This window comes from Lagenorhynchus albirostris, chromosome 11, assembly GCF_949774975.1.
Source record: "Lagenorhynchus albirostris chromosome 11, mLagAlb1.1, whole genome shotgun sequence".
NCBI lineage: Eukaryota > Metazoa > Chordata > Mammalia > Artiodactyla > Delphinidae > Lagenorhynchus > Lagenorhynchus albirostris.
Genome location: NC_083105.1, coordinates 49,491,570 through 49,506,457, shown reverse-complemented (window position 1 = coordinate 49,506,457; position 14,888 = coordinate 49,491,570). Strand labels below are relative to the sequence as shown.

At 35.1% G+C, this 14,888-nt stretch overlaps 1 protein-coding gene across 3 annotated transcripts in view; it reads left to right on the top strand.

The window, feature by feature from the left end:
* CAND1 (cullin associated and neddylation dissociated 1) overlaps nt 1-14,888 on the top strand; it is a 52,317-nt gene that overhangs the window by 31,711 nt on the left and 5,718 nt on the right. For 2 of the 3 annotated variants that reach the window (XM_060165482.1, XM_060165483.1), the window contains 8 exons: nt 1,637-1,791; nt 3,603-3,726; nt 5,246-5,502; nt 5,583-5,688; nt 6,913-7,058; nt 10,278-10,570; nt 12,125-12,266; nt 12,619-14,112. In XM_060165482.1, coding sequence (XP_060021465.1) covers nt 1,637-1,791; nt 3,603-3,726; nt 5,246-5,502; nt 5,583-5,688; nt 6,913-7,058; nt 10,278-10,570; nt 12,125-12,266; nt 12,619-14,112 — 2,717 coding nt within the window. The remainder of the gene's footprint in view (nt 1-1,636; nt 1,792-3,602; nt 3,727-5,245; nt 5,503-5,582; nt 5,689-6,912; nt 7,059-10,277; nt 10,571-12,124; nt 12,267-12,618; nt 14,113-14,888) is intronic. The other variant, XM_060165484.1, reaches the window with a different exon arrangement.

The following is a 14,888-nucleotide window of genomic DNA, read 5'->3' as shown; positions in this document are numbered from 1 at the left end:
CATCTTTAATTTCTTTCATCAGTGTCTTATAATTTTCTGCATACAGGTCTTTTGTCTCCTTAGGTAGGTTTATTCCTACATATTTTATTCTTTTTGTGGCATTAATTTTCTTGATTTCACTTTCAGATTTTTCATCCTTAGTGTATAGGAATGCCAGAGATTTCTGTGCATTAATTTTGTATCCTGCTACTTTCTCAAATTCATTGATTAGCTCTAGTAGTTTTCTGGTAGCATCTTTAGGATTCTCTATGTATAGTATCATGTCATCTGCAAACAGTGACACCTTTACTTCTTCTTTTCTGATTTGGATTCCTTTTATTTCCTTTTCTTCTCTGATTGCTGTGGCTAAAACTTCCAAAACTTTGTTGAATGAGAGTGGTGAGAGTGGGCAATCTTGTCTTGTTCCTGATCTTAGTGGAAATGGTTTCAGTTTTTCACCATCGAGGACGATGTTGGCTGTGGGTTTGTCATATATGGCCTTTATTATGTTGAGGAAAGTTCCCTCTAATTCCCCAGATCATACTGCCTACTACTTTTCTAGTCAGGCAGTCAGTCAGCTGTTATTTATTGAGAATCTGTATGTGAAACAATGCTCTGAGCATTTATCAAATTAAATTATTTTCATCATGTCACTAATGCTTGAGAAAATGCATTGGCTCCCAACTTTACCACATCACATTTAAATTCATTGGCCTAACTTTAAAGATTCTCCTTAATATCCCAGGTGTTTGCCTTTCCTATTTTGTGTTTCATCTGCCTTTTGCATCAAGCAATTCTTTTGACTTCTGATTTCTTTCAGCATGTATTCTATTCATTCTAGTCTCTCATTTGAAGTGCTCTTTTTTCTAACTATACCCCATAAATACAAGTACCTAAAAATCTGTCTCCAAGGTGCAGTCTCCCGTCTGTAAATACTAACATTGAAATTAAAAGTTGTTTTCTTTTTTTTAATTGTGCAGAGTAGTGAATGCCTGCATCATTTCTAAAGTAGTTATGTGAGTTCCTTACCTCACCAACCAGATGGTAAAGTTTTGAAGATAGGGGCCATACTTTTGTTATTCAATACAGTCTTGAATACAATGGCTCCTCAATGAATAGTCATGCAATAAACATTATCTCCGATGTGCTAAATTCTGTGGCAAGGACACGGTGGAAGAGCTTTTCCCAGTTACTTGATACTTTCAAAATTTAAACAAGAAAATAAAAAGAATATAAATTTTTTGGTTCATGAGTTGGAGTTGGTGATAGATGGTAGGAAGGAAGGGTCACAGTTGGGAAAATGTGATACACTGGATGGAATTTCTATTGCAGGTAAATCATAGGATCCTTGTTAGGAGCAGACTTCTAATTAGCCTTCTTATTATTAAAGGATGTTGTGTGTATTTGAAGGGTTTGCCGGGAGAGGGTCAAAGCATCTTCGAGTTTCATGATACTGTGATGAAAATAAGTGGGAAAAAATTGGAAACTGCAAAGAGCTTATTAAGAATTTTTTAACACTCTTATTCATATACTATCTATGTTACAGGCATAGCATTTATTTCGTGTTGACAGTTGCTAGGCAGAAAAGTTAATGTTTTCACTCATCTGTTTTTGTTTATCTAGATTAAAAAAATGTTTTTTCTTCCTTATGTTACAGTCTTGGCCCTTTAGTGAGTAAAGTGAAAGAATACCAAGTAGAGACAATTGTAGATACCCTCTGCACTAACATGCTTTCTGATAAGGAGCAACTTCGAGATATTTCGAGTATTGGCCTTAAAACAGTAATTGGAGAACTCCCTCCAGCTTCCAGTGGTAAGCAAGAATGCTTTTTTCTCCTATTTCCCTTTTATAAATGGAGGTATTTCTCCTCCACCGTTTTTTTTTTTTTTTCCCTCCTGACCAGGGAGGGAGAGAGGTATCTATCCCTAAAAGATCTTTGTAAAAAAAAGTCCGGAGTCTTATTTTTGCTTAAAAATATTATTTTGATTGAATTTAAGTATCTCTTTGGAATACCAGTTCTGAAGGATTTTTATGTTGGAATAAGATTTTATATTGTATTAAATGTGACTTGCAGAATAGAGTTAAGCCAGCCTATGCAATGAGAGAAAAGATAACCAAAATCATGAGTTATTTCTGATTAGCTTTCTATTTTCAGTGTTAATTTTGCTTTGCTTTAGAATTTATGATGTAAAACTTAGCACCATTAAGACAGCTGTGAAAGAGTTCAGTTTACTAGTATCTTTAATTAAGGCTGAGCCTTTTATAGCTACTTATAATTTTTTTAAAATTTAAAACTACAATTAACGAAGTTATCAAGTAATTAGCTTTTGACCTCTGACAGATGTTTATGTAATGTAAGTTTTAGAATTTGTCTTGACTGCTAAGCTACAGGCTAAAATTTCAGGCTAAAGTTACTGTCTCATCTGCAAATGGGGTGAAATTACTCTCTTTCATGGAAAGAGGTATATTGGTAATAATGTAGTCTTAGTATGTAGTTTTCACTCATTTACTTAATAAATATTATTCTCTGTGCTAGGTATCATGCTAGATAGTGCGTGTATATTATTTCACTGTCTAAAAATGTCAGTCATATGGGAGGTCTTAAATGTAGATTGTTGATAAGGGAACTGAAATTCAGAGATTAAGTTAATTCATCCAAAGTTTTGATTACCTGGTTGGATGAAGATTCATACCCATTATCTTTTAATCCAAAGGTGATGGTTTTTTTTCACTGTATCATGCCAATGTTACTTTATTTCACCAACTCTGAAGTATGTTATTTATAGTTGTATTAGCTACATTGATATTTTCCTTATTTTTTTCCCTCTCATTGAAACATGTTTGTTTTTAGCTGATTTCTGGCTCTAACAAGAATTCTATTAACCATTCAGATTTTTACTTTCACAGTTTCTTGTTTCCTTTTTTTTTCTCCCTGGTCAGTAACAACACAGATCTACTTTAAAATAGTCATAATCTTTATTGATGAGTCTCCTGGAACAACATTTCTACTTTGTTTGGATTGGAAAGGATCTTATTAGGTTACTAGTACAGAGGACTTAAATAGAGAAAAATGTCATCACTGCTTTCCAATCTAGAGGTGTAAGCACTACAGTTACTATTAGCTCCATAGCTGGCATTCGTGCCAGTGCACAGAAATAGTTGTCCAGTAGACTTTACTGAATCGATACTGTTTTCCCTGTATTGTGTACTCCTGCAGCGGGGTCTAATTCTTACTTATGTCTAATAAATTATTTGATTGAAAAACCTGTTTTGAAACATATTTTTCTTCTTTAAGATTTTCTTTGATGTGGACCATTTTTAAAGTTTTTATTGAATTTTTTACAATATTGCTTCTGTTTTATGTTTTGGTTTTTTGGCCTCGAGGCATGTGGGATCTTAGCTCTCCAACCAGGAATCGAACCCGCGCCACCTGCGTTGGAAGGCGAAGTCTTAACCACTGGACCGCCAGGGAAGTCCCTTGAAACATATTTTTCTGACATGGATCTCTTGAGTCAGTTTTAAAATCAAGTTTAGAGTTGCTGAGTATTTGCTAACTAGCATGAATATAAGGTGGAATTCAACATACTTGCCTTGAAATCATAATCGGTTTCTTATTCATGCAGGCTCTGCATTAGCTGCTAATGTATGTAAAAAGATTACTGGGCGTCTTACCAGTGCAATAGCAAAGCAGGAAGATGTCTCTGTTCAGCTAGAAGCCTTGGATATTATGGCTGATATGTTGAGCAGGTAAACATGACTTGTTTGTATTACTTATAATACAAATATTTGTGCATTTATTAAGAACCCTTTTGGATAAACATAATAAAACTTGGTCTAAAATTATTCATGTTTAAATTGTGTCTGTTTTATAAATGTGTGTGGTTAGGAGTGAGGGAAGAAAAAAGCTAATTATATTATGTAATACTGCATAGCAAGCATATTTCTTGTAGTTTTGAAAAATAATAAAATTTGTGACTTAAACATTTCAGCAGAGTTTTTATATTTTGTTTTACTCTTTGATGTTCTTGAATACAATGATCTACTTGGATAAGGAAATGTGCTGGTAGGAGTGGCAAGTTTTCCAGTTAAAATAATGCTGGTATTCTTCAGCAGCCATGTTTTTTTAGAGCATGTGTTGTGAGGGTGGAAGGAACTTGGCTTTATATATTTGTTGCTTTTCTACTTTTCCTCTGGAAGTCAAACTTGGGAATATAGAAAGAGATCTAAGCAACTCCAAGGGGGAAGTAACCTAAAAAGACCTGTCAGTTTCAGTTTGTCCCTGATTCTTATAATCATTATACATCATCATTATTTGTCTGTTATTTGTGGCTAATTCACTTGAACTTGAAAATAATCAAGTGCCTTCATGTGGTACACATATATAGTAAAAGTGAAGAGCTATCATCCTAGCCCACAAAGAGCTTATACTTTGCTATAGGAGGTAAGAATACAAATGGCTATAATGTAAGGCAGAATTGGACTAAATATTAACGGAGAGTATAGTGTATTTGGGGGTTTAAAATGGAAGGATCCAAGAAAGTTTGTTATGGAAACAGTGGCATTTGAATTTAGTTTTGAAAAGTGGGTAGGGCACAGGTGTCTATGCTTAAACATAGAATATATCAGAATATGTAAGTAGTCTTGAGTTGGGAAACATTGTATTCTAATTTTCCAGAATATAGAATGAATAGAAAAGTGGTAGGAGATCATTTTGATACATTGGAGTCTTGTTGAGGAGGGTGAGGAATTTATGCTTAATTTGATAAGTAGTGAAAATTCAGTTAGACCTTTTTTTTTTTTTTGCGATACATGGGCCTCTCACCGTTGTGGCCTCTCCCATTGCGGAGCACAGGCTCCGGACGCGCAGGCTCAGCGGCCATGGCTCACGGGCCCAGCCGCTTCGCGGCATGTGGGATCTTCCTGGACCGGGGCACGAACCCGTGTCCCCTGCCTTGGCAGGCAGACCCTCAACCACTGCGTCACCAGGGAAGCCCCTCAGTTAGACCTTTTGTCCTGCGTGTGACTTGATCACTAGCACTGTCCTGGCAGGACACAGACGTTTGACTGCTATTGAGTCATTGAACTGCACATGTGAAATGATTTGAAAGAGAGGGTTGGACCAACAAGATCGTTGAAACTTAGTGTGTAGATTTGTAGAGGAAAGACAATAGGGAGAAGGGGTAATCAAGAGATGGTCAGAGGGCAGACATTTCAGTAGTACTTGGACATTTTGTATTTATTTGTTTTCTTTTTATTTTATTTTAAGGCAAGGAGGACTTCTTGTTAATTTCCATCCTTCAATTCTGACCTGTCTGCTCCCCCAGTTGACCAGCCCTAGACTTGCAGTGAGGAAAAGAACCATTATTGCTCTTGGCCATCTGGTTATGAGCTGTGGAAATATAGTTTTTGTTGATCTTATTGAACATCTGTTGTCAGAGTTGTCCAAAAATGATTCCATGTCAACAACAAGAACCTACATACAATGTATTGCTGCTATTAGTAGGCAAGCTGGTCATAGAATAGGTAAGAAGTATTTATGTATTGAAAAGTTTTCTTTAAAAAATATTAACGAATGTTTATAAGAACTAATATGCTTTTCTTAGGTGAATACCTTGAGAAGATAATTCCTTTGGTGGTAAAATTTTGTAATGTAGATGACGATGAATTAAGAGAGTACTGCATTCAAGCCTTTGAATCATTTGTGAGAAGGCAAGTTTTTAAGATCTATATTTTTCAAATAAAAATTTTTCTTAAGAATAGAGTAATAATTAAGATGTAGATTAGGTGGGTGAGGAGAAATGGGTTTTAATGACAGCTGGGATTGAGTTTTGGATTTCAAATGTGTTTTAATTAAGTTTTTATTAAATAATAACTGATAACCAATACAGTATTTGAAGTGAGTATCATCTTTATTTTAAAATACAATCCTTACATTTATTTTGAAATGTTTCCTTCTTATTGTTAGGACTTTTCTTAAAGAACTTGGGAAAGGTATTTATAATTGTCTTTCAGTTTACTTTAATGATGTAGTCTTTATCCTGAGAGAGTACCAGGATAAATTAATTATCTGGTCAGAAATGTATACTAGTGAATTTCATCTCTCTTCAACAGTTTTTGAGATGTGTTACAGCCATTTTGCTAGGGCAGTGATTCTCAGTTTTGGAACCTTGGTTCTAATAATAAAAACTGTATTTATGTACAAGAAGGCCATACTGGCTACGTAGTGAGATTTGGGGTGTTTTTTTTTGCTTTTGGCTAGAATTGACAGTGTAGTAGCACAGTGTCTTGAGACTTCACTGTTGTTATTTGCAGTAATTATAAGTAGTTATTTGCCACTCATGGTTTTTGATAAGGAGCTTTTATAGTCATATCAAATTGTTAAAATCAGAAATTGTGGGATGCATTTCTGTCCTTTTAATTGAGAAATACAAATTATTTCTTTATTGTTGGGCATTTATTATATGTTCTGTCTTTTCTCAACATAAAGTTAGAAGACCAAGCCTAGATGAATGTACACTGGCATTTTCACCAATAATCCTAGTTACTGAAGATACATTTATCTGGGCTTGGTGTTTTAGCCGTGTGTTGAGAAGATAGAGCGTATACAGATTTCTCTGTGTGACCCCACACTAACTACGTCATACCATTTATTATAAGAATCATCTGACTTCAGAGATGTTAAAGTGTGTGTGGGGGTGTGGAGTTCATCTTAAAATTGATTTAATAAGAGTAATTTGAAAAGTAAATCTTCTTTAAAACATGAAGTCAGTGGGAGGGAAAGATGAAGGATCATTGGTGTTGAGGGCTGGAAACCACTTTCCTATACTATGTTAAAGGGAAGGGAAAAATATCTGGTAATAAAGCAAAATTGGCAGATACTGAATCAAGGAAAAAAGTATAATTATTCAAGGCAGCTTTTGTTTTTTTCTTCAGATGTCCTAAGGAAGTATATCCTCATGTTTCTACCATTATAAATATATGTCTTAAGTATCTTACTTATGATCCAAATTATAATTATGATGATGAAGATGAAGATGAAAATGCCATGGATGCAGATGGTGGTGATGATGATGACCAAGGTATTTTGAATTAAGTAGAAGGAATTTGTTACATTTTCATGAAAGACCCAGTGTTATAGATGGAGGTGATTCTTACCCAGATTGTACTGTGTTTGTTTGTTTGCTTATGATAGTGAAAGCGGAAATAACCACAATATTCAACAAGAGCAAATTGATTTAAAAAATTATGGGGCATCCATGTATTGAACTGCTATGCAACATGTTCAAAATCATGTTCTTGTTAAAGCAGTTAATAAGTTGAATGAAAAGTGGGTAGCAAAAATTACTGTCCCAGTTTTATTTTTTTAAATATGGTGAAAAAAATGTTACTAGTGTTTTTCTCTTGGCAAGCAATTATAAGTGACTTTTGTTCTTTATTTTTCAAATTTTCTACAAAGTGTTTTTGTAAGGAGGGAAATGAATGTTATTTTAAAAATTGTACCTATAGATAACATATTCATAGCAGTTTGGTTGGTTTCATACATAGTTACTTTAATGAGAAATCCTAAATATTGTTTGAGGCTCCATTTAACTTTCATGAATAATTTAAGCATTTCTGAGGCTCGTATGATTGATGTCATTGTGCTGTGATTTGTGGTATTTACTCTGGAAAGGAGTAGTAGCACTTCAAGAACACAGGGTTGCTCATGTTTAGTTGTTTCTGCTAGTATTAAAAGAATCATAATAGAAATGTTTAAGTTATTGGGTATATGCATCAGTGGATTTCCTGTTAGTTATACTTTTAAGTTTGATTCTTTGAATGAATTTAGGTAATGACTTTGCTCTAAAGTCTGTAATTTCATCCATCTTTTTTTTTAAAAAAAGGGTGGAAAAAACCTCTCTTAATCCCATTTTAGAGTCAAGCAGATACTGCCCAGTTTCTCTACCCTACAACAGAACTCTTCAAAAGAATGAATGCTCTCCAACTCCTTCTTTCCTCTTTTCTCTTAAATCCAGTCTTCTGGTGATTGCCAGTGACCTCAGATGTTTGAGTCTGCCTATTCCTCAGTTCTCAGCAGCATTTCTGTATTTAACTTCCAGGATACCACACCCTCCTATCTTTTTGATTACTCCTTTTCAGTCTCTGTGCTGGTTCCTCTTCATCACCCTGACCACTATACTTTGGAGTATTTCCGGGCTTAGTCCTTGCCTTCTCTGTTACGTTCTTATGATCTTGTTGATTTCATCTAGTGTCTTAGCTTTAATATCAATATGCTGAAAAGCCGAATTTTACCTTTATACCAGACCTTTCCTGTGGATTCCAGGTTCATATATGCAACTGCTTAACTGATTTACTGCTTAGATGTCTAAAATATCTTCTCTCCACCCTTCCCCCACTGCCTGCCCGACCCTGTTTCTTCTTTAGACTTCTCCATCCCAGAATGGCACCTCCATTCTTCTTAGTTTTTCAGGCCAAAAACTTTGGGGTTATACCTGATCGCTTCTTTTACACACCCTCCTCATCCAGTCTCCCATCTCAGGGCTTTCCCCTTACTTCATACTCATATCTATCTCCCTTTGCAGCATTTTTATTTTCTTCATTACACCTAATCATTTTCTGATACACTCAAATTATTTTCTACCGTACCAGGATGTAAGCTTCATGAAGGAAGAGATTTTATTTTAGTCTTTCTTTATCAATTGCTTTATCCCAGTGCCTAGGACAGTGCTTGACACACATTAGACACTCAGTAAATGTGTTATATTAACGAAGGGAAACCTTAGCTTATAATAGGAATATCCTTTGAAAAAAGGAGTAGCATTTTATGTTCCAGGTTTTTTGATTGTTGGCTTTTTTAGTGTGGTAAGTACTGATGTTGAATAACAAACCAGGTCCTTCGGCTGCTTTATCAGGTACATGGATTATACCTAATAAATATCTTTTTATCATAGTGTTATTGTAACTTATAAAACCAACATAATTTTCGTGATTAAGCTGTTTAATTTTTTATAACCTTTAAGTATATTTCTGTAAAGTAATTCCTATAGTTGGGTTGCCATTGGAAATTTTTCATTTATTTATGTGCTTTAAAATAATCTATTTGGTAGTACCCTATAATTTTTCTTCAAATAGGTATTGGTGAATAAATCAAATGCCTTAGTTTAGCAGTATTTGGTTGGGTTTTACTATAAACTGCTAAGATGAAATTAAGTAAGCCTTCTGGAGATTGGAAAATTTTCCAAGGCATAGTTGGCTACATTTAGCTGTCACTAAGCTAATTGGAATATAAGCCAAAGAAGTGATGGTATCTTTTTTCTCCCACTGAGGAATCATTTCAGGACTATAGTTCTTATATCTAAGAATAACAAAATTATTGTTAGTAATTTTAGACTGTCCTGAGAACTGCTAATATGTAGGCCATCCTCCTGACTTCATGTTACCCAACTGATTCGGCTTGCTGTTGTTAGAAGGAAATAATTTTCAGAGATTTCACACACACAAAAGTTAGCAAGAATAGTAAGTGAGAGAGAATTGTTAATGCTTATGCTTGGAATATTGCTTTAATGTTTAACAGGAGTTTGGAGAAGCTGGTGCTCTGTTATGTGGGCAGAATTTTCTTGTTATAATTGAGAAAGTATAGTTTATTTAAGCTGTATTAAGATAATATCTTGAAAGGTTGAGAATATATATGCATATTCGTTCCTAATAGCCCATCAACAAATTTAATGAAAAGCCTTGTAGTCACAAAGAAAGCTGCTGTCAGGATTCTTTTTCTCCCCTGAAAAATTAGTTTCACAGCATGACCTGGGATTGGTGATCATTCTTTTTATCACATCATCTATATCACAAATCTATTTTATAGTTTATCTTATAAACTCCCCAGTTGTTTGTTTGATTTTCCTGTAGTGTCAAGTGAATCTTTTGAATTGAACTTCCATTCACATTATTTTAAAAGGCTGGGACATTTATGATTTTACAAATATTTATAATCTGAAGAAGTTTAATGTATTAATAAATGATTTTAAAGAGTTAATAAGCAGCTCATTACCCATAAATGAGAAAATGTTTAACAAATTAAAAACACAATCAGATAATTTTTCTTTAGAGGTTTGTTTATGTGTAAAGTTTTATAAGTAAATTCTGCCTCCGATTTAAGTACTAGTTCTTTTTAAACCTATCTATTGCTGTATATCTTAGTGGAAAGTTAGAAAACTATCTTAGTTATGAATATCAGTTCACTTTCTATATTAAACTTTTCTTATGATTAATAGCCTGTTAACATTAAAACTTCTCTTTAGGGAGTGATGATGAATACAGTGACGATGATGACATGAGTTGGAAAGTGAGACGTGCAGCTGCTAAGTGCTTGGATGCTGTAGTTAGCACAAGGCATGAAATGCTTCCAGAATTCTACAAGACCGTCTCTCCTGCACTGATATCCAGATTTAAAGAGCGTGAAGAGAATGTAAAGGCAGATGTTTTTCATGCATACCTTTCTCTTTTGAAGCAAACTCGTCCTGTGCAAAGTTGGCTGTGTGACCCTGATGCAATGGAACAGGGAGAAACACCTTTAACAATGCTTCAGAGTCAGGTCAGTTTAAAAGTGTTTTAAAAGTCATGCTAATAAATGTGATCTTTTAAAGTGGTGTTTTTATATGGAAATATGAGTTCCAGAATAGCTTTAGAGAAACAGTTCTGGGATGTGTTTGTATAGTAGTTTATGGATGCTCATATTACATTACTTGTAAATAATTTATTCTGATTGAAGTTTTCTTGATTTTTCCTGGCTAAACAATATTAGCTTTAAGATTCAGTGAAGTAGTCTTTATCTTTGATCAATGGAGAAATCTTAGGGCGGTGGAATTAGACAACTTGTGTTCATAGCTTCCTTCCCTCCTAATTTAGCTGTGTGATCTTGGACAAGTTATTTAGACATTTTATTAAGCCTCACTTTTCTCATTTGTAGTAAGGGTTTACTTAGAACTGTCTACCCAAGGTAGAGATGATATGATCTATGTAAACATACAGTGAAGCCTGCTACATAGTATTTATATATACCAGCTATTGTTATTGATAAAATACATATTTTTTTCACTTGAGGACATCTTTTCTAAGATCCTAAATGTTAGCTCTATATAGCCCCCATTTGTTGAATATTTAGTACATGCTAGGTATTTTCCTATCTTATATGCAGTCTCTACAGCAGCCCTATGGGGTACATATTTGTCCATTTTTGTAGATTACAAAACAGATGTTGAGAGGGACTGAACAACTAAACCAGAGGAGGGGATGTACATGCCATATCTATCTTGTTTTCAAGTAGTAAAGATTTTAAAAGTTTGTGGTGAACTTAAAGGTGAACACTGAAGATTAATTGTAGAAGGAAAAGTAAAGTGTATGGAGGACATAAGCAATTGACTAAGTATATGGAAAGCAGATAAAAATCACAGGAAATTTTGATGATGCTGTGGTGAATTAATTAGATAGGTATTTTCTTTTGCCTCTAGTTCTCTCACATCATTGTTCGATATGGTATGTGTCTGTTTCCTGGCATCCATAAGATTTATTGGTAAATTCCCTGTTTACGATTTACTGACTGACATTAGGAAGTTTAGAAGCAGATGTCTTTGAATCTTATTCCTGCCGCTTGTAACTACATTTGAAGTGAGGTTGATTTCATTGTAACAGCCAGCGAAAAGCAAACACAAGGACCCATTTAATGGTTTCTTTTCTATAATTTGTCTTTTTTCTTTAATTGCTTGTATGTGCTATTTCAGTTTCAAAAACCATTTATAAATTATGCTCCTAAAGTTTTGGTTGAAAATTATTTTATTGTTTAGATCTCTATTTAGTCTTGTGCATTTCATAAGTAAAATTAATCAAGGAAGACTTTTGTTGCTCTGTAGAAAGCTAATGATAGCTTTTCTCTGCTCTCTTATTTATCAGTATCAAGCAAATATAGTTTCAAGAGAACATATATAGTAGATGCAACAAAGTTTGTATTGTACAAATTGATGACAGTTAGTGGAATTAGGAGTTTGACCAAAAAAATTCTTCCATTTGTCCCCAGCCCCTGTAATTTGTGTTAAGTGTATTGAGGAAGTACCAGTAGCTGAACCATCTAATGAGCACTTGATAATTACAGGTTCCCAACATTGTTAAAGCTCTGCACAAACAGATGAAAGAAAAAAGTGTGAAGACCCGACAGTGTTGTTTTAACATGTTAACTGAACTGGTAAATGTATTACCTGGGGCCCTAACACAACACATTCCTGTACTTGTACCAGGTATGAAAGAAATAGTAAATCACTTTTGGGACTTATTATAGACTTTATTAAGACTTAGATAAGCTTAAATAATTGTTTCCTTGAAAAGGATAATTTGGACAACTTTGCACATGTAACTAACTTTTTTACAGAACCATTGAATACCTAAAGTTAAAAGTTTAAAATCGTACCCTAAAATTTTTTACTTTAATATTTATCATAGCTTGTGGAATTTCGACTGCTTTAGAGGTAATATATAGTGGGAACTTTAGCAATCTTTTAGGGATTCGTTTTAAATTTTAAAACTAGCTTTAAATTCATAAAGGTGCCATGGATAAAAATACTGGATTTTTCTTTTTTGGTTGGGTTTTAGGAATCATTTTCTCACTGAATGATAAATCAAGCTCATCAAATTTGAAGATTGATGCTTTGTCCTGTCTATATGTAATCCTCTGTAACCACTCTCCTCAAGTCTTCCATCCTCATGTTCAAGCTTTGGTCCCTCCAGTGGTGGCTTGTGTTGGAGATCCATTTTACAAGATTACATCTGAAGCGCTTCTTGTTACTCAACAGCTTGTCAAAGTAATTCGTCCTTTAGATCAGCCTTCCTCGTTTGATGCGACTCCTTACATCAAAGATCTATTTACCTGTACCATTAAGAGGTTAAAAGCAGCTGACATTGATCAGGAAGTCAAGGAAAGGGCTATTTCCTGTATGGGACAAATTATTTGCAACCTTGGAGACAATTTGGGCTCTGACTTGCCTAATACCCTTCAGATTTTCTTGGAGAGACTGAAGAATGAGATTACGCGGTTAACTACAGTGAAGGCGTTGACACTGATTGCTGGGTCGCCTTTGAAGATAGATTTGAGGCCCGTCCTGGGAGAAGGGGTTCCTATCCTTGCTTCATTTCTCAGGAAAAACCAGAGAGCTTTGAAACTGGGTACCCTTTCTGCTCTAGATATTCTAATTAAAAACTATAGTGATAGCCTGACAGCTGCCATGATTGATGCAGTTCTAGATGAGCTCCCACCTCTTATCAGCGAAAGTGATATGCATGTTTCACAGATGGCTATCAGTTTTCTTACCACACTGGCAAAAGTGTATCCCTCCTCCCTTTCAAAGATAAGTGGATCCATTCTCAATGAACTTATTGGACTTGTTAGATCACCTTTATTGCAAGGGGGAGCTCTTAGCGCCATGCTAGACTTTTTCCAAGCTCTGGTTGTCACTGGAACAAATAATCTAGGATACATGGATTTGTTGCGCATGCTGACTGGTCCAGTTTATTCTCAGAGCACAGCTCTTACTCATAAGCAGTCTTATTATTCCATTGCCAAATGTGTAGCTGCTCTTACTCGAGCATGCCCTAAAGAAGGACCAGCTGTAGTGGGTCAGTTTATTCAAGATGTCAAGAACTCAAGGTCTACAGATTCTATTCGCCTCTTAGCTCTACTTTCTCTTGGAGAAGTTGGGCATCATATTGACTTAAGTGGGCAGCTGGAACTAAAATCTGTCATATTAGAAGCCTTCTCATCTCCTAGTGAAGAAGTCAAATCAGCTGCATCCTATGCATTAGGCAGCATTAGTGTGGGCAACCTTCCTGAATATCTACCATTTGTCTTACAAGAAATAACCAGTCAACCCAAAAGGCAGTATCTACTGCTTCATTCCTTGAAGGAAATTATTAGCTCTGCATCAGTGGTGGGCCTTAAACCATATGTTGAAAACATCTGGGCCTTATTGCTAAAGCACTGTGAGTGTGCAGAAGAAGGAACCAGAAATGTTGTTGCTGAATGTCTAGGCAAACTCACTCTAATTGATCCAGAAACTCTCCTTCCACGGCTTAAGGGGTATTTAATATCAGGTGGGTACCTAGATTTTCTTATCTAAAAAGTTTTTGTTTATTAGCAGTTGTTGCCTGGAAAGATGGCTAATGCCGAAGTTAAAACATTTCTGTATCTTGTTATATGTAGAACCTATTGCCTTATGTTATTGATATGGAGCCATATTCAAATGACACCTTGTTGTTTAAAAGGATAAAGAAGTGTAGTTAGATAATGATTAAATAAATCTGTTGTAGTTTCTAGTGTTTAATGTATTTTAATGTTACTCTTGTCTTAATGTGGGACAGATGTCTCTTCAGAATTAATTACCGTACTAAAACTGGTGAACTAACCTGGTTCAAATGAAAGATTCTAGAAGAGTTTTCAGATTACCAGTGTCAACCCCTGTTGTCCCAGGAGAAGATAATAAAGGCCATTCATTCTTAGAAATTGCTTTCATTTTTAATAAAAATCTTGACAGTCATATAGTGGTTTAACCAGTTCCCTTTTGTGAGGGATAGAGCCTCCACTGCTGGTCACGCAGGCTGCCTCCTTCCTGGTAGAGATTGTTCCTTTTGAAATCTAGTGGAATTATGTTCATAAGATGAGTAAACTTTGCTTCATTAGTATCCTGGAAGTAATAAGAAATACCCCTCTTGACCAAAGAGAGGTTTTTTTTGTTTTTTATTATTTTTGGCTGTGTTGGGTCTTCGTTGTGGTGTGTGGGCTTCTCACTGTGGCGGCTTGTCTTGTTGCGGAGCACGGGCTCTAGGCACGCGGGCACATGGGCTCAGTAGCTGTGGCTCACGGGCTCTAG